Below are 23,407 nucleotides of genomic sequence, written 5' to 3'. Positions count from 1 at the left end.
CTGTCTGCAATCCGTGAAAAACCCTATGAAAATAAGAGCCAACAAACTGACAGTAAAAAAGGCCCTGAAGACGCTAGGCTTCAAAAAAGCTATGTCAGTACTCAGGAATATTCTGAAGACAGAGCAACAGGCAAAAGGAGATTCAGCTCACCCCAGCAGGGAATGGCAGAATCCAGAAAAGCAAGGAAAACAAAACACAAATGCAAAAAGGCAAAGCAGAAATCTTAGCTTTAGATGAGCAGGAATCAGACTGGTTTCCTAGAAGTCCACAGAGAAATCACCCGCAGGCCAGAAGGGCGTCGGCAGCCTTATATCCAGTCATTAACTCCACTCAGCCAATCATCATCATCAGCCCCAGGTGTTTGACAATCAGGCTCACTACCTTTCTTCACCAGAAGAGGGAGTTCCTCGGGCCTCAGTAGTGAAGGGGAAAATGAACTCACAACAGTACCTCCCCCTTGAGGAGGGGTCACCAAACCCTCAACCACGCCACCAGGGCGATCAGGGTGAGCCCGATGAAAGGCACGCACCAATCTTTTGGCATGAATATCAGAGGCAGAGACCCAGGAATTATCCTCCTGACCATAACCCTTCCACTTAACCAAATACTGGAGTCTCCGTCTAGCCAGACGGGAATCCAGCACTTTCTCTACCTCATATTCCATGTTACCTTCAACCAATACAGGGTCTGGAGGTGCAACCCCCGGAACAACAGGTTCAACAAACCTCTTCAACAAAGATTTATGGAACACATTATGGATTTTAAATGTGACAGGAAGAGCCAAACGAAAAGAGACCGGATTAATAATCTCCAAAATCTTGTAAGGTCCAATAAATCTAGGCTTAAACTTAGGAGAAGCCACCTTCATAGCAATATTTTTTGATGATAACCACACCATATCACCAACCTTAAATTGGGGACCAATGGTCCTATGTCGGTTGGAAAACCGCTGGGCCTTTTCCTGGGAGAGAGATAACTTATCCACCACTTGGTCCCAGATCTGGTGCATTCTCTCCACCACAGTGTCAACCCCTGGGCAGGCAGAGGGCTCCACCTGCCCTGAAGAAAATCGAGGATGAAACCCAAAGTTACAAAAAAAAGGAGACATCAAAGTGGCAGAACTAGCTCTATTATTTAAAGCAAATTCGGCCAAGGGCAAAAATGAAACCCAATCATCCTGATCAGCAGAAATAAAACATCTCAAATATGACTCCAAGGTCTGGTTTGTTCTCTCTGTCTGCCCATTGGTCTGAGGGTGAAAAGCAGAGGAGAAGGACAACTGAATTCCCAGCTTGGAACAGAAAGTTCTCCAAAATCTAGACACAAACTGGACTCCTCTGTCAGATACAATGTTCTCAGGAATCCCGTGCAAGCGAACCACCTGTTGTAAAAACAGGGGCACCAATTCAGAGGAAGACGGCAACTTAGGGAGTGGTACAAGATGAACCATCTTAGAGAACCTATCACAAATCACCCAAATAACAGTCATCCTTTGAGAGACCGGCATATCAGAGATGAAATCCATTGAAATATGGGTCCATGGCCTCTTGGGGACAGGCAAAGGCATCAACAACCCACTAGAGCGAGAACACGATTTAGACCGGGAGCACGTCCCACAGGACTGCACAAAATTCCTGACATCACGAGACAAGGAGGGCAAAAAGACCGACTCACCAGATCTCTAGTACCAAAAATACCTGGATGACCAGCCAAAGCAGAGCAATGAACTTCAGACATCACTCTCTTCTTCCACTGGTCAGGAACATACAACTTTCCACTGGGACAACGCTCAGGTTTGTCCTCCTGGAACTCTTCCAGAGCACATCTCAAATCGGGCGAGATGGCAGAAAGAACTACCCCTTCGCCTAAGATGGTAGCAGGCTTGGTCACCACAGGAGAATCAGCAAAGAAGCTCCTAGAGAGGGCATCAGCCTTGACATTCTTAGTTCCAGGAAGAAAAGAAACCACAAAATCAAAACGTGTAAAAAACAAGGCCCACCTAGCCTGTCTAGGGTTCAAGCGCTTAGCCGACTCTAGCTAAATCAAATTCTTGTGGTCAGTGAGGACCACGACTTGATGCTTAGCTCCCTCCAACCAATGTCTCCACTCCTCAAATGCCCATTTCATGGCTAACAGTTCCTGATTACCCACATCATAGTTACGTTCAGATGGAGAGAACTTTCGGGAAAAGAAAGCACAGGGATTCATTTTAGATGTTACAGGATCCTTTTGGGACAAAACAGCTCCTGCACCAATCTCAGAAGCATCCACCTCTACCTGGAACGGAAGTGAGACATCAGGTTGCCGCAAAACCGGGGCGGAGGTGAATCTTCGCTTCAGCTCCTGAAAGGAAGAAACAGCCTCCGGAGACCAATTTAACACATCAGCACCCTTCTTAGTCAAATCAGTCAATGGCTTGGCAATACTAGAAAGTTTTGCTATAAATTTCCGATAAAAATGAGCAAAACCCAAAAACTTCTGGAGGGCCTTCAAAGAAGTGGGCTGAACCCAATCGTAAATGGCCTGTACCTTGGCCGGGTCCATTTCAATAGTTGACGGGGACAAAATAAATCCCAAAAAAGAAATCCTCTGTACTCCAAAAAGGCATTTAGATCCTTTGACATACAGGGAATTCTCCCTCAAGATCCGGAACACAGTCCGAATATGTTCCACATGAGAATCCCAATCCTTGGAGAAGATCAAAATATCATCCAGATAGATAATCAAAAATTTATCGACAAAATCTCAGAAAATATCGTTCATGAAGCACTGGAAGACAGAAGGGGCATTAGTGAGCCCAAAAGGCATCACCAGGTACTCAAAATGTCCCTCCGGAGTATTAAATGCCGTCTTCCATTCATCCCCATGCTTAATGCGAATAAGATTATACGCCCCCCTGAGGTCAAGCTTGGTAAACCAGCAAGCACCTTTAACTCTGGAGAATAAATCAGAAATCAGGGGTAACGGATACTGATATTTAACAGTAATTTTGTTGAGAGCACGATAATCAATACAAGGTCTTAATGATCCATCCTTTTTGGCTACAAAAAAAAACCCGGCACCTAAGGGTGACGAGGATGGTCTAATATGACCCTTCTCCAACGCCTCCTTAATATAGGATCGCATAGCCTCGTGCTCGGGTACAGATAAATTGAAGAGCCGACCCTTGGGAAATTTACACTCCGGGCTCAGTTCAATAGCACAGTCATAACTCCTATGAGGAGGCAGAGACGCAGACTCATTCTCACTAAATACATCATAAAAGTCCGCCAAATAATCAGGAACATCATGCGACTGAGGAGAGGTGGAAAACACCGGAGCCTCACTAAGGGCACACCGACAACCCCAACTCACCACAGACACAGATTTCCAATCCAAAACTGGATTATGAATTTGTAACCAGGGAAACCCCAGAACAATAGTATCATGCAGATTATGCAACACCAAAAATCTGCAATTTTCTTGATGGCCTGGGGCGACCCGCATTACCACCTGGGTCCAAAACTGAGGTTTATTTTTAGCCAAAGGAGTAGCATCAATCCCCCTCAAAGGGATAGGCGTCCGCAGAGGTGTCATCGGAAATCCACAACGTTTAGCAAAATCCAAGTCCATTAGGTTCAGGGCTGCTCCCGAATCCACAAAAGCCTTGGCGGAAAATGTGGACAGGGAGCAGATCAGAGTAATAGCCAGAAGAAACTTAGGTTGAACACCACCAACAGAAAACGTGTGTGCAAAGCGTTTCTCTCGTTTAGGACAGACAGAAATAATATGCGAGGCATCTCCACAGAAAAAACACAATTTATTACGCCTTCTGAACTCCTGAAGCTGCTCTCTGGAAAAAACTCTATCACATTGCATAGGTTCAGACATCTGTTCAACAGGTGGCAACACCTCTCGTGCAGCTCTGCGTTCGCGTAAACGGCGATCAACCTGAATGGCTAAAGACATAGAATCGTCAAGACCAGAGGGAATAGGAAATCCCACCATAGTATCTTTTACGGCTTCTGACAACCCCTTCCGAAAGAGAGCAGCCAAGGCATTATCATTCCAGGTAGTAAGTAATGCCCACTTTCGGAATTTTTGACAGTACAATTCTGCAGAATCACGACCCTGGTTCAATGCCAGCAGGGTCTTTTCAGCCTGATCAATGGCATTAGGTTCGTCATACAACAACCCCAAGGCCTGAAAAAATGCGTTCACATTAGTCAGAATAGGATCATCTGGTTTCAAAGAAAACGCCCAATCCTGGGGATCGCCACGCAGCAAAGAGATTACAATTTTAACCTGCTGCGCGGAGCTCCCTGACGAGTTAGGCTTCAAGGCAAAAAATAATTTACAATTATTTTTGAAATTCAAAAATTTAGACCGATCCCCAAAAAATACATCAGGTGTAGGAATCTTTGGTTCAGCAGCATGTGAATGAGCAAGGTAGGCGGAAATTCCGTGCACTTCTGCAGCGAGCTGCTCCACACGATCAGACAATTGCTTTATCTCCATTGAGAGAAAAAAAAATTCCCCCCACGGCCTCAGAGATATAGAGGAAAAAATATACACTTTTTTTTTTTTTTACAATTCTTTCCTGCTATTGAGTACCCTAGAATCTGCGGTATGGCGGGTGATTCTGTTATGATTGAGTCACCGTAGGAGGCAAAAATAGAAATGCTAGCTAAGTCCAGAAAACCAGAGAAGTTGGCAGCTATCGGATTGCAGACCCCTGAACCTATCAACACAACTAGCAGTAGCCGTGGGGGGCTCCTACGATGCCCTAGGCCCCTCGATCACAGCCGGAGGACTACATAGCCTAAAGACAGAAAGGGAAATCTAAACTGCCCCAGAGCAGACCCCAAAGTAAAAGGCAGCCCCCCACATATAATGACGGTGAAGCAAGAAGAAAGAACAAAACACAGACAGAAAGATAGACTGAGCAAAGATGGGGCCCACGCTAGCTTAGATAGGAAAGGACAGGAAGGCTGCTGTCTGCAATCCGTGAAAAACCCTATGAAAATAAGAGCCAACAAACTGACAGTAAAAAAGTAAAAAAGGCCCTGAAGACGCTAGGCTTCAAAAAAGCTATGTCAGTACTCAGGAATATTCTGAAGACAGAGCAACAGGCAAAAGGAGATTCAACTCACCCCAGCAGGGAATGGCAGAATCCAGAAAAGCAAGGAAAACAAAACACAAATGCAAAAAGGCAAAGCAGAAATCTTAGCTTTAGATGAGCAGGAATCAGACTGGTTTCCTAGAAGTCCACAGAGAAATCACCCGCAGGCCAGAAGGGCGTCGGCAGCCTTATATCCAGTCATTAACTCCACTCAGCCAATCATCATCATCAGCCCCAGGTGTTTGACAATCAGGATCACTACCTTTCTTCACCAGAAGAGGGAGTTCCTCGGGCCTCAGTAGTGAAGGGGAAAATGAACTCACAACAGACACCATCTGCAGCAAGATGATGCTGCAGGTCTTTGGAGGTGGTCTGTGGATTGTCCTTGACTGTTCTCACCATTCTTCTTCTCTGCCTTTCTGATATTTTTCTTGGCCTGCCACTTCTGGGCTTAACAAGAACTGTATGTAAGCATCGTTCCTATTCTGCTGTGTTCCGGACTTTGCCCTTACTGTTGCCCTTAAGCCTGGCTTCATTCGGCCATACTGGTTCCTGTGACATCACCGCCTGTTGGTCCCGCCCGCCGGGTTTAAATAGCTTTCCTGGACGTGACTACCTTGCTTGTATATCTCGTCCTGTACCTGATCTGCTAGCTGGGAGTTGCACGCTGTGCTACCTCCTTCCTTCCTTCTGAATCCACCTGGATTACCTGCTGCCTAACCGCCGCCGCCTGGACCTTCTGACGGTGTCTGCCTGAAGGCTCCTTCCAGCCCTGCCTCCACCGCTCACCGCTCCTACAGCACTCACGGTATGCGCTGAAGATCTTGACTGCTGTGTGCGTTTCACCTCAGAGACTTATCCCTGCTACCTTTACACATTCAGTATCAATTACCTAGTGACTTTCTCTGCCACTGCACTGTGCTCGAAGATTCCCCTCCCGCAAGGGAGAGGGCTAAGTGACTGTCCTTGCCTGCATTCTTAAGACTGTGTCTGCTTACATCTACATAGTGCTGGTGTGCAACTTGCTATCTACTGGACTGAGTTCTGCTGCTGTTACCACTGCTGTCATTGTCTGGCTCCGCCAGCACCTGTGCTGTTCTGTGCTGCTTGTTTAATACAAACTACATTCACGTATACCTGTGTCTGTGACTCTATCATCTAGCCACTGTCTTCATAGAAACCTACTATACATCATTACACTGTACCTGTGTTCTTCCATTTCCTTACTATGTTCCTCACAGAGGAAACTGACAGGTTAAATCTGAGACAACTTTTTGTATCCTTTCCCTGAAAAGCTTTGTTGAATAATCTTTGTTTTCAGATCATTTGAGAGCTGTTTTGAGGAGCCCATGATGCCACTCTTCATAGGAGAATCAAATAGGAGAACTACTTGCAAGTGGCCACCTTAAATACCTTTTCTCATGATTTGATACTCCTGGCTATGAAGTTCAAAGCTCAATGAGGTTACAAAACCAATTCAGTGCTTCAGGAAGTCAGTAAAAAGTAGTTAGGAGTGTTCAAATCAAGAAAATGATAAGGGTGCCCATACTTTTGCACCGGTCAAATTTTGTTTAAATGCAGATTGCACATTTTCTGTTAGTACAATAAACCTCATTTGAATGCAGAAATATAACTGAGTCAATCAGTTATTAGATATATGAAACTGAAATAGCTGTTGCAAAATCCAAAATTGTTATAAAGAAAAAAGGTTAACATTAATAGGGGTGCCCAAACTTTAACATATGACTGTAATGGCAGTCAGGGTACCTCTGGCTAACACATGGAGGGCAGCCCTCCAAAGAAATGCCTACTCCATACCATTAATGACCCACTGCCAGCATAACATTCTCCATGGCGTTTCCAGACTCTGTCACATGTGCTCATTGTGAACCTGCTTTCATCCATGAAGAGCACAGGGCACCAATGTCGAATCTGCCAATCTTGATGTTCTCTGGCAATCGCCCTGCAACAGTGTTGGGCTGTAAGCATAACACCCACTTGAGGACGTCGGGCCCTCATAGAGTCTTTTTCTGACAGTTTGAGCAGACACATGGATGTAAGTGGCCTGCTAGAGATCATTCTGCAGTGCTCAGTCACTGCTCCTTGTGTTTGTCCTCGCACAAGGGAAGAGGTAGCGGTCCTGCTGCTGGGTTGTTGCCCTCCTATGGCCCCTTATATGTCTACTGGTACTGTATCTGCTCCATGCTCTGGATACTGTGCTGACAAACAAAGGTACTCTTCTTGCCACAACTCGTATTGCTGTGCCATACTGGTTGAGCTGTACTACCTGAGCAATTTCTGGGGGTTGTACTGTAGCTACCACCTCGTGCTTCTGTACAGTACCTCTAGGGGTGAGAGCAATGACCTAATGCAACATTGAATAAAACAATAGACAAAAAGGATAAGAACAGAAAAATGGTCTGTGGTCACCCCCTGCAGAACCACTCCTTTATAGGGGTTTTCTTGCTAACTGCCTATCATTTCTACCTGTTGCCTGTTTCATTTGCACAACAGGAGAAATTGATTCCCAATTGGTGTTGCTTCATAACTGGACAGGTTGATTTCACAGAAATGTTATTGACTTGGAGTTACATTGTGTTGTTTAAGTGTTCCCTTTATTTTTTTGAGCAGTGTATGATTGTCCAGCTCAGTGTTTACACAAATACCAAACCATGATTGATTTTTTTCTATTTAAGTAGTGAAAACGAATTCAAAATTTTTGTAAAAAAGAATTTTTTTCTTTTTCCACCATTTTCTAAACATTTGTTTCATTTTTATCTTTCCCTCGATTGAGCTGTGCGAGGGCTTGTCTTTTTCTGTGTGGTGACTCGATGTTTATCTATATCAATTTAGGGAACATACATTTTGATCACTTTTTATAGCATTTTCTTGAGGAGGTGACAAAAATAAAATCCCAATTCATGCTGTTCAGCTTTTTTTTTCCTCAGCCATACATGTTGATTAATTTTATACTTTCATTGATTGGACTTTTGCAGACAAAGCGATACCAATAGATTTTCGTAACTATGTTTATTTTTAAAAGGGGATAAAAGAATTTCTACATTTTTCACATTTCTATTTATTATATTTTACATTAGTTTTTAGCCCCCTTAGAGAACCTGCTATCATTTGATTGCTAGAACTATATACTACAATGCCATAGCATTGCAATATATAGAAAAAAATCATGGCCTCCTTTGCAGCTCAGTCTGTGAATGAATTTCCCAGGACTACAAAATAGTAGCAATCTTTCATGTGTGGGGGGTGCTCATACTTGCGGACTCCTGCCTAGGAATTTTAGTGATGTCCTAATGCAGGAAGAGGCTACTGATGTTGTGAATTAGAACTAATCTCAGCACCATAAGCAGTCTTGCAGAATTGATAACAGCGCAGAACACAGACATTGAGCTATAGAACAAGAGTCCCGTGTCCCCGGGCTGTGAGCAACAACATGTGATAAAGGACTTCAAGTTTGGGGGCAATGGGTGAATCCCTTCATTCAAGCACTGCTCCAGCATTTTGTTTTGTTTTTTTTAAATTTTTACCAATGGAGTGGTGTCACTAATGTAAGTTCCCTGCCCCTAGTCTTATACTCACCAGTCGCCATCTTCTGTTTCTGGCGCCTCGCTGACCATCCTCTGCAAGTTGTGATCTGCTGGATGACTCTACACTCCCTGACAGAAGTTATGTCGCTTATCCATGTTATGTAAATAAAAGCTTATACCCTGATGCTAAATTCATCCATTGGTTGTATAAATTATTCTGAAAGCTGAATATTTAGAATTGAGAGTCCTCAGCGGTTGATACCGTTTAAAGGCTAACTGAAAAGATGGTAACAAATTGCAAGCTTTCGAGACTACTCAGGTCTCTTCATCAGGCTAGACTAATACAACATTAGTCCAGCCTGATGAAGAGCAGGGCTGTGGAGTCGGTAAGCCAAACCTGCGACTCCGACTCCTCAATTTCCCTTACACCGACTCCCACATATATTGCTTATATTTAAGTGAAAAATGTATTGTAGTACAATGTGAACATCAGACATTTAATCATTTTTATGATACAATAATCGCAACATTTAGATAGAACATAATATATATTTATTGGAATACAGCTTTAGAACACAAAAAACTAATACACACACAGATTATATAACAGTAAAACAGTTTTCAACAAAACATACTAAATAATATTTGTGCAGTCTATGAATTTGTTCTAAGAAATAGAATTGCCTCCATCAGATCCTCCTTCATAGATGACCTCAAATCTGACCTAATAATTTTAAGGCCAGAGAACAACCTCTCTACACTAACTTGGGTTGGAGGCAAAGCCATAACCACATGGGAAAATCTCTAACAATTTCCGGGTATAAAGGAATTGCCTCATGCACAGTCAGTTTTGATGAACGGTTGAATTTTTCTATTTCTTTGAGAGCAAGTGAAACATTTTGCTGAAATATGGTCAATCTGCTTGCTATAGGAGACGGAGTGAAATCTTTTTCCTTGCAGCAACGCTTTGCCTGCTCCAAGTCATCCAAATACTTGTCAAAGTCAAACTCCTCATTTGATGAGGATGAAGATATGGCAGCAGTAGCACTGTCAGGACCCAAGTCCTCTTGCGCCTGGCAGTCCTCCTGTAGGCCACTCATCCTAACTGCTACCTCAGTCAGAGCTTCTTTTCCTTTAGTAAGCTGTTGATCATCAAGCAGTATATGATGACTTGGGTCCACATAAACAGCTGCCAGAAAAATTTTATTTTCCAATAGCTGTGTCTCTCTCTGTTTCATTGAAGCAGAAATGCCATCTGCGATTAAACCTCCTCTTTGGGACAGGCAAAATAGCAAGTTCTTCCACTCCCTGATGAAAATGCCAGGAGTTCCTCAGCTTGTAATTTTTTAGTCACAGTAATTGGGTGATTAAGCAATTCCTTCAATTCAGCCACCTGTGTCCATTGACCTTCATTTAGGGTTACCTGAGGGTTCGCCATATCTATAAGAAACGATTTTAGTTCAAGCAATTGCTCAATCATTAAATAAGTGTTGCCCCATCGAGTGGCTTGATTGACAATTGCCCCTTTCCCAGCACGTCTCTTCAAGATGGAATCAATTTTAGGGGTTCTGGCGGCAATAACCAATTTCCTCACTTTTCCAATCAGATTTCCAGCATGTCCCTCTTGCAGACTATCTCTTATTACCAGCTGCCGCGTGTGCACAACTTTCTCATTTTCTCCAGGTTGGGGCCCAGGAATCCGATGATCCTGTGCAGGGCAGGCACCCCTCCCCCTCCTCTCTCTGGTGAAGATGGCAGAAGACAGGACAGAGGAGGGGAGATTGCACCCTGCAATCTGGAGCCGGTGCAGGACGGGAGCACTGCAGCATACAAGTGCCCCTCCTTCCCCTCGCTGGCTACGGCCATGATTCACACACAGCGTTTTTGAGGATCCATTTTTTGCAGTAAAATGCAGTGACTGGGCATCCCAGCAAAGTCAATGGGTTTCAAGATATGACATTCAGACAATGTTTTGTGAGGATCCGTTTTTGGGCTGAATGAGCATGTCAGTTTGTGCGGCGTTTTTCTAATCTGCTTTTGCTATTGAAAACATTATCTATGAGCTCAAAAACCTTTCAGGTGATGCGGTTTTTTAAAAAGCTGATCTGCTTTTGCAGCTGAAAAACGTATCCTCAAAAAACACAGGAAAAACGCTGTGTGTGAAAGTAGCCTTAGGTCAGGAATAGAACAGCCATTTATAGGACATTTCATAACTTTCCTACATTACTATGAAAAAATATTCGGCACATTCTGCATTGAACTACTGTACCCATTTTATTATATATTGTCGGAGTCGGTCCATTTTATACCAACTCCGACTCCACCAAAATGAGCACTGACACCGACTCCGACTCCACAGCACTGATAAAGAGAACTGAGTAGTCTCGAAAGCTTGCAATGTGTTACTATCTTTTCAGTTAGCCATTAAAAGGTATCAACCACTGAGGACTCTCAATTCTAAATATTTTTCTATCTACTGGCTAACACGGTACAAAGATATATATCTTTCCTGTATCTTTTGAAAGCTGAAACCCTCCGAAATGTGGTTTAGGTTAAGAAAATAAATTGCCATCAATGCAGAAATATTGATCATTTAATGGACACAGAATGGTCAGATTTTGGCAAGACAAAAGTTTTGTCGGCCACAGAAAGTAATGTGATATTCAAACTAATAATTAACTTAAAATACAAATATATGTTGCATAACATTGGTGAATGAAGTTGTGGTGCTATTAGAGTCATATTTAATATTTTGTGAGACTTCCATGAGCTTGAAGGACTGCATCCATGTGGTTCAACAATGATTCATACAATTTATTAATGAAGTCATCAGGAATAGCAAAGAATGCAGTCTTACATGCCTCCCAGAGTTCATCTAGATTCTTTGGTTTTGTCTTCCAAGCTTCCTCTTTCATCCTACCCCACACATGCTCAATGATGTTCATGTCTGGTGACTGGGCTGGCCAATCCTTGAGCACCTTGATCTTTTTTGCCTGGAGGAACTTTGTTGTAGAGATGGATGTATGAGATGGAGCACCATCCTGCTGAAGAATTTGACCGCTTTTATGATTTGGAATATAAGAGGTAGCTAATATTTCTTGATATTTTAGGCTATTGATATTGCCTTCCACCTTGCAAATGTTTCGCACACCCCCATATTGAATGTAACCCCAGACCATGATCTTTCCACCACCAAATTTAACTGTTTTCTGGGTGTATTTTAGATCCATACGGGCTCCAGTAGGTCTCCTGAAGTATTTGTGGCGGCTGTGGTGTAATTCTACTGAAGATTCATTAGAGAAATCCACCTTCTGCAATTTTTCCAGCGTCCATCTGTTTAGCAGGCTGTGGGGCTTTGCAAATGCCACACATTTTTTTATTTGCCTTTTGTTTAGTGCTGGCTTCTGGCTGGCACTGATTCGACCATGGAGGCCATTTCGAGAAAGAATCCTACAAACTGTTCTAGTTGACACAGGGACTTGAGGTGACCAGGCGTGTTGGAGTTCTGCTGCAGTGGAAGAGGGGCTTGATTTGGATTTTCTAACCAACAAACGTTCTTCCTGAGCAGTTGTCTTGCGGGGTCTGCCGGACCTGGGCTTGTCAAACACATCTCCAGTCTCTTCGAATCTTTTTTTAATTCTTTGTACTTGACGCTGAGACACATTAAAGGTGCCAGCCACCTCTGCAGTGGATCTGGTCATCAGCATCTTGATAATCCAGGCTTTGGTCGCAGGGTGGATTTTTGGCATGTTGTCAGAGCTCAAGTTGCAGCTCAAGTGAAGGTCTGGGGTGCTGGGTATCTTTTTACAGACACCCACTAATTAACTGATCATTTACTGAGCACAGGTGAGGATGTCACAACTCAATGTAAGTCTATGAGAGCCACAACGAAGGTCTTATAGACGTACACTGAGAACTTGTCACTGTTAACTCTGACTTCCAGTCAAGTCTGAAGCTGCGGTCAAAAGATGGCGACGTGGGACCAGAGAAGTGCCAGGAAGAGCTGAAGACAGCGTCTGGTAAGTTTAAAACTGGGGTCAGGGAACATGGACTAGTAGCATCACTCTAAGGCAGAAACAAAAAAAAAAAAAAAAACATCAACACTGGAGTGGTCTTTATATTAAATACATGTATTTTGGACTAGACAAATTTTTGCAATGGAGTATAATTAAAAACTAACTAATCATTCAGAACTTTTTTTTTTTTTTTACATTCCACAGGCACTTTCATTTCTTGCAGATCGGTGGGAGTCTGGGTTTTGAGTGCACCACCGATTGTTCAAAAGACCACGAGCGGATCTGCAGACAGGAGCACACAACTTCTGCCTCAGAACGCAGCCCTGGGTGCAGATTCAGTAGAAAGCAGAGGTTTCATAGACTGTTCTTCCTATTCATCCCAGACCACTCTGTGCGCTCAGGTGGTAGATGTGCGTTCATGTCTCTATAGCCAGCGCATTTCTCTGGGTCTCTTAAGCGATAATTGAGGCCTTCGGAACCCAGATTGCCAACGATCTACAGGTAATAAAGTGCCTACAAAGCTTCTGAAACTTTTTTTTTTAATAATTTCGCACAGTTTACCTACTGCAGCTGCTGTCCTGCACTGTCTGTAGTTGGCTACAGAATGAGTTAACAAAAGCCACATTCACACTGTCAGTATTTGTAAGTCAAGACCAGGAGTGGAACAATCAGGAAAAGTATAATAGAAATATGTCACCACTTCTGGATTTATCACCCACTCCTGATTTTAGATTATCAATACTGATGGAATATAGTGACCAAATACTGAGCGTGTGAACGTGGCCTAAGAGTTTATCAGCCAGATCAATTAGATGGGCAGTTTTATAATCTGCTTCACTGACAGAATTGGCCCATCCGGATTAGGCCTCACTCAGAGCTCGGTGATTCCTTTCATACGTAAAAAATGGTCTGTGTATGGTCCGTGGGTGGGTGATTCTCTCGTACAAAAAAAAAGTGACAGAAGCTCAGTAACAGATCATGAGCTGAATGACAGATTCCAAGCTTTTCTCTGTCTCTTGCCAGCAATGAGCGGCAAACAAACTTAAAAGCCAAAACGCAGCAAAATGTTTTATCAATATGCTGAAAAAGAGCATGGACTGCACCTCCAAAAATCATACATTGATCTAATACCACTAGGGAAAAATATATATACGGTAACTGGCCAGGAGGGTCTTAGTGTAACATTCTGATCAGACTGTATGAAGCCCACTGCCACTTCACGGCGAACCTCTTAGGCTAGTTTCACACTAGCGTTTTTGAGCGCAGTGACGGCCTGCGCACGGCCGCCGCTAAGCCCCGCCCCTGCCGCTCCCCCGCCGGTAGCTCCGCCTACCGGCGCATGACGCTGCATGCGCCCTGCGTCCCCTATCTTTATCACTGGGGGCGCAGGCCGTGCGCAGTATGCGTTTGGCAAAGCCCCATGATTCCAGACCGCACCGCCCACCAGCACAAGTTTCAACGCTTCTTTCAATTGAGGTTGGTGCTGTGTGGCGGCCATTGTTGCTGTGGTTTTGTGCTGGACACATGCATGTACAGTGGGTGGTCCTACTCAGTGTTCTCCGTGTACGAGTGTGCATGCAGAGATAGGTGTCAATCACTGAGTAGGACCGCCCACTGGACACGAGTGTGTGTGTGTATGTATAGAGAGATCTGTGTCCAGTACTACTAGTGATTGACAGCTATCTCTGCATGCACACTCATAAAAGGACTGTCAATCACTGAGTAGGACCGCCCACTGGACACGAGTGTGTGTGTGTATGTATAGAGAGATCTGTGTCCAGTACTACTAGTGATTGACAGCTATCTCTGCATGCACACTCATAAAAGGACTGTCAATCACTGAGTAGGACCGCCCACTGGACACGAGTGTGTGTGTGTATGTATAGAGAGATCTGTGTCCAGTACTACTAGTGATTGACAGCTATCTCTGCATGCACACTCATAAAAGGACTGTCAATCACTGAGTAGGACCGCCCACTGGACACGAGTGTGTGTGTGTATGTATAGAGAGATCTGTGTCCAGTACTACTAGTGATTGACAGCTATCTCTGCATGCACACTCATAAAAGGACTGTCAATCACTGAGTAGGACCGCCCACTGGACACGAGTGTGTGTGTGTGTGTGTATGTATAGAGAGATCTGTGTCCAGTACTACTAGTGATTGACAGCTATCTCTGCATGCACACTCATAAAAGGACTGTCAATCACTGAGTAGGACCGCCCACTGGACACAGATCTCTCTATACATGCACACACACACACACATATTCACGTGTCCAGTGGGCGGTCCTTCTCAGTGATTGACACCTATCTCTGCCTGCCCAGTCATACAGGACTGTCAAACAACAGTAGGACCGCCCACTGGACTCCTGTACATACAAACATCAGGGATGAGTACAATACACGTTTTGCTGACTTTTTCCCCCACAGAAATGTCTTTGCTCTTCCGGCTCTATATCCCCTGGCTACAGATCAGACCCTCCAGCAGGGGGCACACTCCAACACTGCACATACAGTCTCCGCCTCACCGGAGCCCCTATCACTATGGATGTGTGATCGCAGCCGGAAACCCCCTATTTCATCCTCTAACCCTCACTGTGTCATGTGACCAGGCGGCCTGACGACACGTCAGGCTATGTGCACACGTAGTTTTGTGGGTGTGCGGATTTTGGAGAGAAAAATCGCAGGTAAATCCGCAGGACAAAAGTCCTGCGGTTTATCTGCGGTTTTACACCTCATAATGGATGAGGTGTGAAACTGCAGCGTTTCTGCACCAAACAATTGACATGCTGCGGATTGTAAACCGCAGCAAAACCGTGCGGAAAAATCCGCAGCATGTGCACAGCGTTTTTTAATTTCCATAGGAAATAAAGGTACTGTACAACGCAACAGAATCCGCACCGTGTGCACATACCCTCACAGAGGGGGGCACGTAAGGTAACTGTGCAGGTGAATATACTGGGACGTTTCTTAGAAATGGAGTCCTTCCCTCTGGGCAGCAGGTGTGAGACCTAGTGCTCAGCCCGCGGGTCTATCTGGGTTCTTATGACGTCCCGTGACCGTAGAAGTCCATTACCTGACGCTCTTCTTCACGAAAAATACTGTCCTCCAATGACGTCACTGTCCACCAGAGAAGCCGGAAGACAGTCCCACACCTGAGGCGTCACACAAGCCCCGCCTTTACCAGTGACGTCCCTACTCAGGTCTGCAGCAGAAGGCGGACTATGGGAGGAGCGAGCTCACGTGACATAGTTGCCTTTGTGACGTCAGCTCACGAATCTCGCGCATGCGCGGTAACGCTGACAAGCGGGAGGCGGCGAACGAGGCCGGTTACCCAGCGTGCCCCGCGGAGTTACCGGGCCCGGGGGGGAGTTGAAACATGGCGGCCCACAGTAATTTGATCAGACGAAGACTGTAGAACGGACGGTCACTGTCTCTTTCCGGGGGGTTGGGTTACGAGGTTCCTTCCCCCCATCCTCGCCCCACCGGAGCTGGTTCCTCACGTGATTACAACCGGGCGCCTTCCACCTCCCACCCAGGACGCAGGTCACCGGCGGCCCGGCACCAGATGGAGGATTTCCCGGCGGCCGCTGCCATGGCTGCCTCAGCAAGGCCTCAGGTCGGGGGTCCGGGGCAGGCCCAGGCGGTCCCGTCAGAGCCGGGCTGTGAGCTGCAGGCCCGGCCGCCCCAGTACACCATCCCCGGGATCCTGCACTACATCCAGCACGAGTGGGCGCGCTTCGAGATGGAGAGGGCGCACTGGGAAGTGGAGAGGGCCGAGCTGCAGGTGAGACCGGGGGCTGTGAGTGACCGGGCTGCCCGCATACAGGCCACACCGGGGGTGCGGGGCCTGCTGCTGACCTTGGGCCCCACATGGAGGGGGGCGTCACCTCACTGGGCCCCTGACCCTGGAATGCTCCTGTGGCTGTGTGTGGTCACAGACTATGGGCCCTCACTGACCTGTAACATGGGGGATAGTGACGTCACTGTGGGGGTAGTGATGTCACCTCACTGGGCCCCTGACCCTGGAATGCTCCTGTGGCTGTGTGGTCACAGACTATGGGCCCTCACTGACCTGTAACATGGGGGATAGTGACGTCACTGTGGGGGTAGTGATGTCACCTCACAGTGCGCCTGACCCTGGCATGCTACCTGTAGCCAGTGGCTGTGTGGTCACAGACTATGGGCCCTCACTGACCTGTAACATGGGGGATAGTGACGTCACTGTGGGGGTAGTGATGTCACCTCACTGGGCCCCTGACCCTGGAATGCTCCTGTGGCTGTGTGGTCACAGACTATGGGCCCTCACTGACCTGTAACATGGGGGATAGTGACGTCACTGTGGGGGTAGTGATGTCACCTCACAGTGCGCCTGACCCTGGCATGCTACCTGTAGCCAGTGGCTGTGTGGTCACAGACTATGGGCCCTCACTGACCTGTAACATGGGGGATAGTGACGTCACTGTGGGGGTAGTGATGTCACCTCACTGGGCCCCTGACCCTGGAATGCTCCTGTGGCTGTGTGGTCACAGACTATGGGCCCTCACTGACCTGTAACATGGGGGATAGTGACGTCACTGTGGGGGTAGTGATGTCACCTCACAGTGCGCCTGACCCTGGCATGCTACCTGTAGCCAGTGGCTGTGTGGTCACAGACTATGGGCCCTCACTGACCTGTAACATGGGGGATAGTGACGTCACTGTGGGGGTAGTGATGTCACCTCACTGGGCCCCTGACCCTGGAATGCTCCTGTGGCTGTGTGGTCACAGACTATGGGCCCTCACTGACCTGTAACATGGGGGATAGTGACGTCACTGTGGGGGTAGTGATGTCACCTCACAGTGCGCCTGACCCTGGCATGCTACCTGTAGCCAGTGGCTGTGTGGTCACAGACTATGGGCCCTCACTGACCTGTAACATGGGGGATAGTGACGTCACTGTGGGGGTAGTGATGTCACCTCACAGTGCGCCTGACCCTGGCATGCTACCTGTAGCCAGTGGCTGTGTGGTCACAGACTATGGGCCCTCACTGACCTGTAACATGGGGGATAGTGACGTCACTGTGGGGGTAGTGATGTCACCTCAGAGTGCGCCTGACCCTGGCATGCTACCTGTAGCCAGTGGCTGTGTGGTCACAGACTATGGGCCCTCACTGACCTGTAACATGGGGGATAGTGACGTCACTGTGGGGGTAGTGATGTCACCTCACAGTGCGCCTGACCCTGGCATGCTACCTGTAGCCAGTGGCTGTGTGGTCACACACTATGGGCCCTCACTGTCCTGTATCTGGGGGCTATGCAGGGACTGTGGCCTTGTCACAGTGGGGGCATAGTGATGTCTGCGGAGGGGGCAGTTACATCGCTGCAGGGCACGGCCAATCCCCATCTTCTTTACAAGAGACGCTTGATGTCGCGTCGCCCAGGTCCATCCTGGCAGCTCGGGCACAGGAGACTGGTGGGCAATGACACGCTTATCAGGAGTCACCTGCCAAGTGGATTAGCTCAGAGGCGACATAGTTCTGTCACTAGCAGTATGTACTTGTGTGGCTGAGTGCGGCCATCGCTGCCCTTGTCCTGTACGAGGTGAGGGCACACAGAGGCCTGTAGACGGGGGTGCACATTTCATGCACAATTGTGTTTGTTAAAAGAAGGAATTTTCCATCCACTTGTTACTTTCAAGCGCCTCAGTTGCCATCATTTGCTCCCATGTACGGGGCCAGATCCCAGTGGTGGGAGTGAGACCTGATTCCATTACAATCTGATCACTTGGCGTTCATGGCACATTGGGCAATGGAGAAAATAGACTGATGCTGGCAGACCTACAAGCTGCAATCTGCTGTGTATGCTCCGCTCAAGGATGCCCACCGGCAGATTACAGAATGGGCATCGTATTCCTATATGAAGGATTTTGCTCCTTTTCGTAGAGTAAGCCACGTTGTCATCACGTGCTGGTATCACATTGCATCCTTGTGTCGGTAGAAGAGCACATCTGTATAACCTGGCCCATCATTATCATTCAGGATTAGGCCTCAATCAGAGCTCACCAATTTCTCTTGTATGTAAAAAAAAAAAAAAAAATGGTCCAAGCGGCACCAGTGTTTGAGTAAAATGTCAGTGACTCTCGTATGAATAATTAAATAAATCAGCTATTGCTTTGATAAAACAAGCTGCACACTTGTGATCCATGATATTCCCAGGACTTTTATGGTTGATTTCACCGTTTAATCAGATTAGAATCGATGATCTGTCTCTGAAAAACAGACAGGCCACATGTGAAAAATGGACGTCTGATCGAGGCCTTAGACTTCAATCGCACATTCGTGTGTCAAGGTCTGAGTATAGACCCCAATGTAGGACTGTTCACAGGTCTCCTGTTTCACACTTGACAGCCTCGTATATGTTTATGAGGCTATAAAGTTGGGGTCAGGAAACCTGTGGCTGGTCTGATGCTGTCAAATTGGGGTCAGGAGACCTGCAAGCTCGTTCAGGCCTAGTGGTCTGTATATTTAGATGTGTGAATGTAGTCTAATACCTATGTGGCAGCATAAGAATCTCTGTGGCAGAAGGGTTGTCAGCTCGCCATTCTGCACGCCTCCTCACGTGCTTGGACGTCCAGAGACAGGGCAACGATGCGGCCAGGGAGTTGCTGATTCCAAAAAAAAATCAGGTTTATTCTAGAACAAATAAAAACACATTGCTTTATTGCCTGGACTCCGCATGTGGATTTATTACTTTGGGCTAAATCTGAACTCTTATCGACAGCCACATGGATGCTGGACTCTTATGTGTCTACATATGAATCGAGTCTATACAGTTGTCAGGTTTTTGTTTTGTTTTTTTTTTCCCTTTCAATCCCCTTACTAAATTATTAAGCGTTTTATCCCACAATGGATGTCTATCTCATCACCGCAGATCAATAGAAGTTGAACAGGGGTTTCGTTTTCCCCCCTGAATCCTTCACACTGTGCTACCACTGTGAGGTTCTTGATGGATCCCGTAGATCATACATTAAGGGTGTGTGCACACGCTGCAGATCCGCAGTGGTTTTGGTCCTGCGGATCCGCAGCAGTTTCTGCTGCGGTGTACAGTACCATAATATCCTATGGGAAATGGAAACCGCAATGCAGACGGTGCAGATTTTTCCACACGGATTTGCTGCGGTTTCTAATCCACAGAAAGAATTGACGTCAATTCTTTCTGTGGATTCGGCTGCGGTTTACCATCTCCTCCATTGTAGAGATGATACACCACAGTCTAATCCGCAGATAAACCGCAGGTCTTTTGACCTGCGGATTTTGCTAAATCCACGCTGATCAATCCGCAGCAGAATCCGCAGCGTGTGCACACACCCTAAGGATTTCAGGTGGAAGTCTTCTGAACAATTTGCCATTTGTGGTTGGTCCGTTATGGTGGTCTTGGCATTCTCTGTTATGGTGGTCTTGGATGAGAATGCCATACATTAGAAGGGTGGCCTAGTCTAGACGTACTGTTACTTTGGGTAAGGTTGTGCCATCCTTTGTCTTCTGTTAGGCAAAGGTTCAAGCTGGACACACCTAGACTGCAGTGTGACTTCTGTTAGAGGACAATGCTCAGCTTAAAGGGAATCTGTCACCCTTTTTTTGCCCTACGAGCTGCCAGCATTGACATCAGGGGCTTATCTACAGCATTCTGTAATGCTGTAGATAAGCCCCCGATGTAACCTGAAAGATAAGAAAAACACGTTAGATTATACTCACGGGGGGGGGGGGGGGGGGGGGGTCCGGTCCGACGCCTCCCATCTTCATACGATGCCGTCCTCTTCTTCCCTTCCTGTAGTAGCTCTGGCGCAGGCGCACTGCTCTGCCCTGTTGAGGGCAGAGCAGAATACTGCAGTGCGCAGGCGCCAGACCTCTCCCGACATAGGATCCAATGTATGCCACGGTATGGGCATACGTCATCCATTGACTAAGATATGGGAGAAAACATGGCATTCATATTTTTCTTGTAGATGCCACCACATAGTCAACTGCTGTTCTATAGACTGAGAGATGGGTATATTGACGTACACTGGCCGAAGGAGATCAAATGGACATGTTTGCCACTTATACCCATCATGTCGCCGAAACGTGATGTGAACATAGCTTAACTGGGCGATGTTAGACTTGTGACCCAGCTAGCTGCAGTAAGGCTATGTGCACATGTAGCGGAACTCTCGAAGTTACCGCGAGATTTCCGGAATTCCATTCTGCGGGAAAATCGCATTTTAAATTCCCGCGATTTTCCCACGGAAAAACTAGCGATTTGCAAGCATTTGTAGCTTGCAGAATGCTAGCGTTTTCCAAGGCTATGTGCACATGTAGCGGAACTCTCGAGGAAGTTACCGCGAGAATTCCGGAATTCCATTCTGCGGGAAAATCGCATTTTAAATTCCCGCGATTTTCCCACGGAAAAACTAGCGATTTGCAAGCATTTGTAGCTTGCAGAATGCTAGCGTTTTCCAAGGCTATGTGCACATGTACCGGAACTCTCGAGGAAGTTACCGCGAGAATTCCGGAATTCCATTCTGCGGGAAAATCGCATTTTAAATTCCCGCGATTTTCCCACGGAAAAACTAGCGATTTGCAAGCATTTGTAGCTTGCAGAATGCTAGCGTTTTCCAAGTGCTCTGTAACATCGCTTGGAGAACTGATTGACAGGTTGGTCACACCGGTCAAACATAGTGTTTGACGATTGTGACCAACTTTTTACTATTGAGGCTGCCTATGAGGCATCGGTAGTAAAAAGATCTAATGTTAAAAATAATAAATAAAAGATAAAAAATCGTGTTATATTCACCTTCCGGCGTCCTGCGCAGCCTTCCCGGGCCTCAGCGATGATAATGTTGCCGTCTCGCGAGGAATAGGGAGCGCTACATTATCGCGAGACGTCAGCAAAGGTCTCGCAAGGCGTTACTGGGAACGGAAGCATCGCTGAGGCCCGGGAAGGCTGCGTGTGACGTCAGAAGGTGAATATAACCCAATTTTTTTTTATACTATTTTTTACAGGGATATGGTACCCACAGCCCGGAGGACAGTCTCCTCTCCTCCGGGCCGTGGGTACCATCCGCAAATGTTCTGCTTACTCTTCGCTTGGTGGGCACAGCCACATGCGGGAAGTAAGCGGAACAATGCCTTCCTATGGGTGCGGGATCGACGCGATTCCGCAAAATAATGAGCATGCTGCATATTTTTCCGTGATGCGATTCCGCAGCATTAGCACAGCATTGCATGGGATGCTGTTTTTTTTTTTGCTGCAAAATCGCGCGTTAAAAAATGCCGCGAAAACACAAAAAAAAGCGACGTGTGAACGCAGCCTAAAGATGGCAGGAAAAGGCTGTGCCACATTTTTCCGCTTTCTCATCGGTTCCTCACCTGTCCTGTTGTTTTCCCTGTGTTTTCCATGCCTTGCCTCTTCTTTCTTCACTTCTGCATTTGTTCTATCAGAAACTCCATACTCCTCCTCCCCTCCTGCATCCTCTGCTCTGGCAGACTGGTGGCCGGATTGTGATGCCCCTGGCCTAGTCTGCGCATATATTGATAAACCACTTGTATTTTTCGCCATGTTCACGTCTGGCTTAACAGTCCATTTTTGTTCCGATTTTATGAACAGTCAATGGAATAATGGCAAAATCATTTCTGTTGATCTACAGAGACAGAAGATACATGACAAGGAAGCTTTGGTAGTGCTCTGGTCTGATTTCTGAAATATATATTTCTTTTTTGGAGGGTTATTTCTGATATATCCACCCTAAACGAACGGTGTTTAATGTTTTTGGCATGACTACAAACAGCATACCCAAATTTTATCACTGTCTAGTGCAGACATCCATTTCTCACATAAGGTATATTCTATCAGTACTTTTCATGGACGGAACACATTCTCATTAAAGTCTATGGAAGATATTCAAATGTCCATGTCATTTGGCAGACATTGTGTCTGCAAAAAAAAAAAAAAATCAGAGACACGTCCTTGCTTGATTGGAGCCGCGGATCAAAATTACCCAAAAGTCTATGGATCCATGAATGTCACTGACAGCACATTGATGACGCCAGTAGTGTCTGTGTGCTGTCCATGATGAGCACTGAGGGGGAGAAGTGTTGTAATTTATTGTTATCAATATGTGAAAATCACTCTCAGTAAAAACTGACACTGATGAAAATCCGATCCAAAATACCAATGATTCACTGGCTTTCTTGATTTTTTTTTTTTTTTTTTCCCCATGTACGCAAAACAATTAAATCTGAATGAGGCCTAAGGCTCAGATCACCTGTCCATTTGGGGGTTTTGTTTCATTATAGGACCAGGCAAACAGAATTGAAAGTGTCAGTAGGATCATCCCTCCTAAGGCCTGTTTCACACTTCAGTTTTCTGACGTCAGTCAAAATCCACCAGAGTGTGAAAAAACGGATCCGTTTCCGCCTTGTGACAAACGGATGACACCGGATCCGTTTTTTTGTACGGATCCGCTTTAGTCGCAAGTGCATGAAATTTAAAGGTAACACGACACTGGAAAAAATAGAGATTGATTTTTTTGCTACCAGATCAGGATTTGGGGTTAAATATCATGAAAGGATATTCTTAAGGGCATTCTCAGTATAATCCGTTTGCAGATTCCGTCAATTAATGGTTGGCAACGGATTCGCTGCCCATAGGCGTCCATTATAACGCATGGCGGACATCGACGGATCCGTTGCTATCCGCTGTTTTAACGCACACAAAAAGCGT

General features: G+C 46.1%; 2 protein-coding genes across 11 annotated transcripts in view; one reads left to right on the top strand and one right to left on the bottom strand.

Moving 5' to 3' along the window:
- The window catches only part of AP4S1 (adaptor related protein complex 4 subunit sigma 1), a 60,265-nt gene extending 44,329 nt beyond the window's left edge, over positions 1-15,936 (bottom strand). Inside the window, exons 1-2 of one of the 2 annotated variants that reach the window (XM_073577824.1) lie at positions 15,741-15,936; positions 11,223-12,712 (exon numbers count right to left, since the gene is read on the bottom strand). In XM_073577824.1, the coding sequence (XP_073433925.1) occupies positions 11,392-12,396 (1,005 nt within the window). In that variant the 5' untranslated portion in view covers positions 12,397-12,712; positions 15,741-15,936 and the 3' untranslated portion in view covers positions 11,223-11,391. Of the gene's footprint in view, positions 1-11,222; positions 12,713-15,740 lie in introns of those variants that run through there. The other variant, XM_073577825.1, reaches the window with a different exon arrangement.
- Positions 15,937-15,970: 34 nt separating this feature from the next.
- Positions 15,971-23,407, top strand: part of STRN3 (striatin 3) — a 66,931-nt gene continuing 59,494 nt past the window's right edge. For 3 of the 9 annotated variants that reach the window (XM_073577815.1, XM_073577817.1, XM_073577814.1), the window contains exon 1: positions 15,973-16,451. In XM_073577815.1, the coding sequence (XP_073433916.1) occupies positions 16,233-16,451 (219 nt within the window). In that variant the 5' untranslated portion in view covers positions 15,973-16,232. Of the gene's footprint in view, positions 16,452-23,407 lie in introns of all 9 variants that reach the window. The other 6 variants (XM_073577821.1, XM_073577818.1, XM_073577819.1 and 3 more) reach the window with 3 other exon arrangements.

This window comes from Dendrobates tinctorius, unplaced genomic scaffold (genome assembly GCF_039654945.1).
Source record: "Dendrobates tinctorius isolate UK_male_01 unplaced genomic scaffold, ASM3965494v1 ptg000057l, whole genome shotgun sequence".
NCBI lineage: Eukaryota > Metazoa > Chordata > Amphibia > Anura > Dendrobatidae > Dendrobates > Dendrobates tinctorius.
Note: the sequence above shows the minus strand (reverse complement) of the source record. Positions and strands in the feature narration are given on the sequence as shown.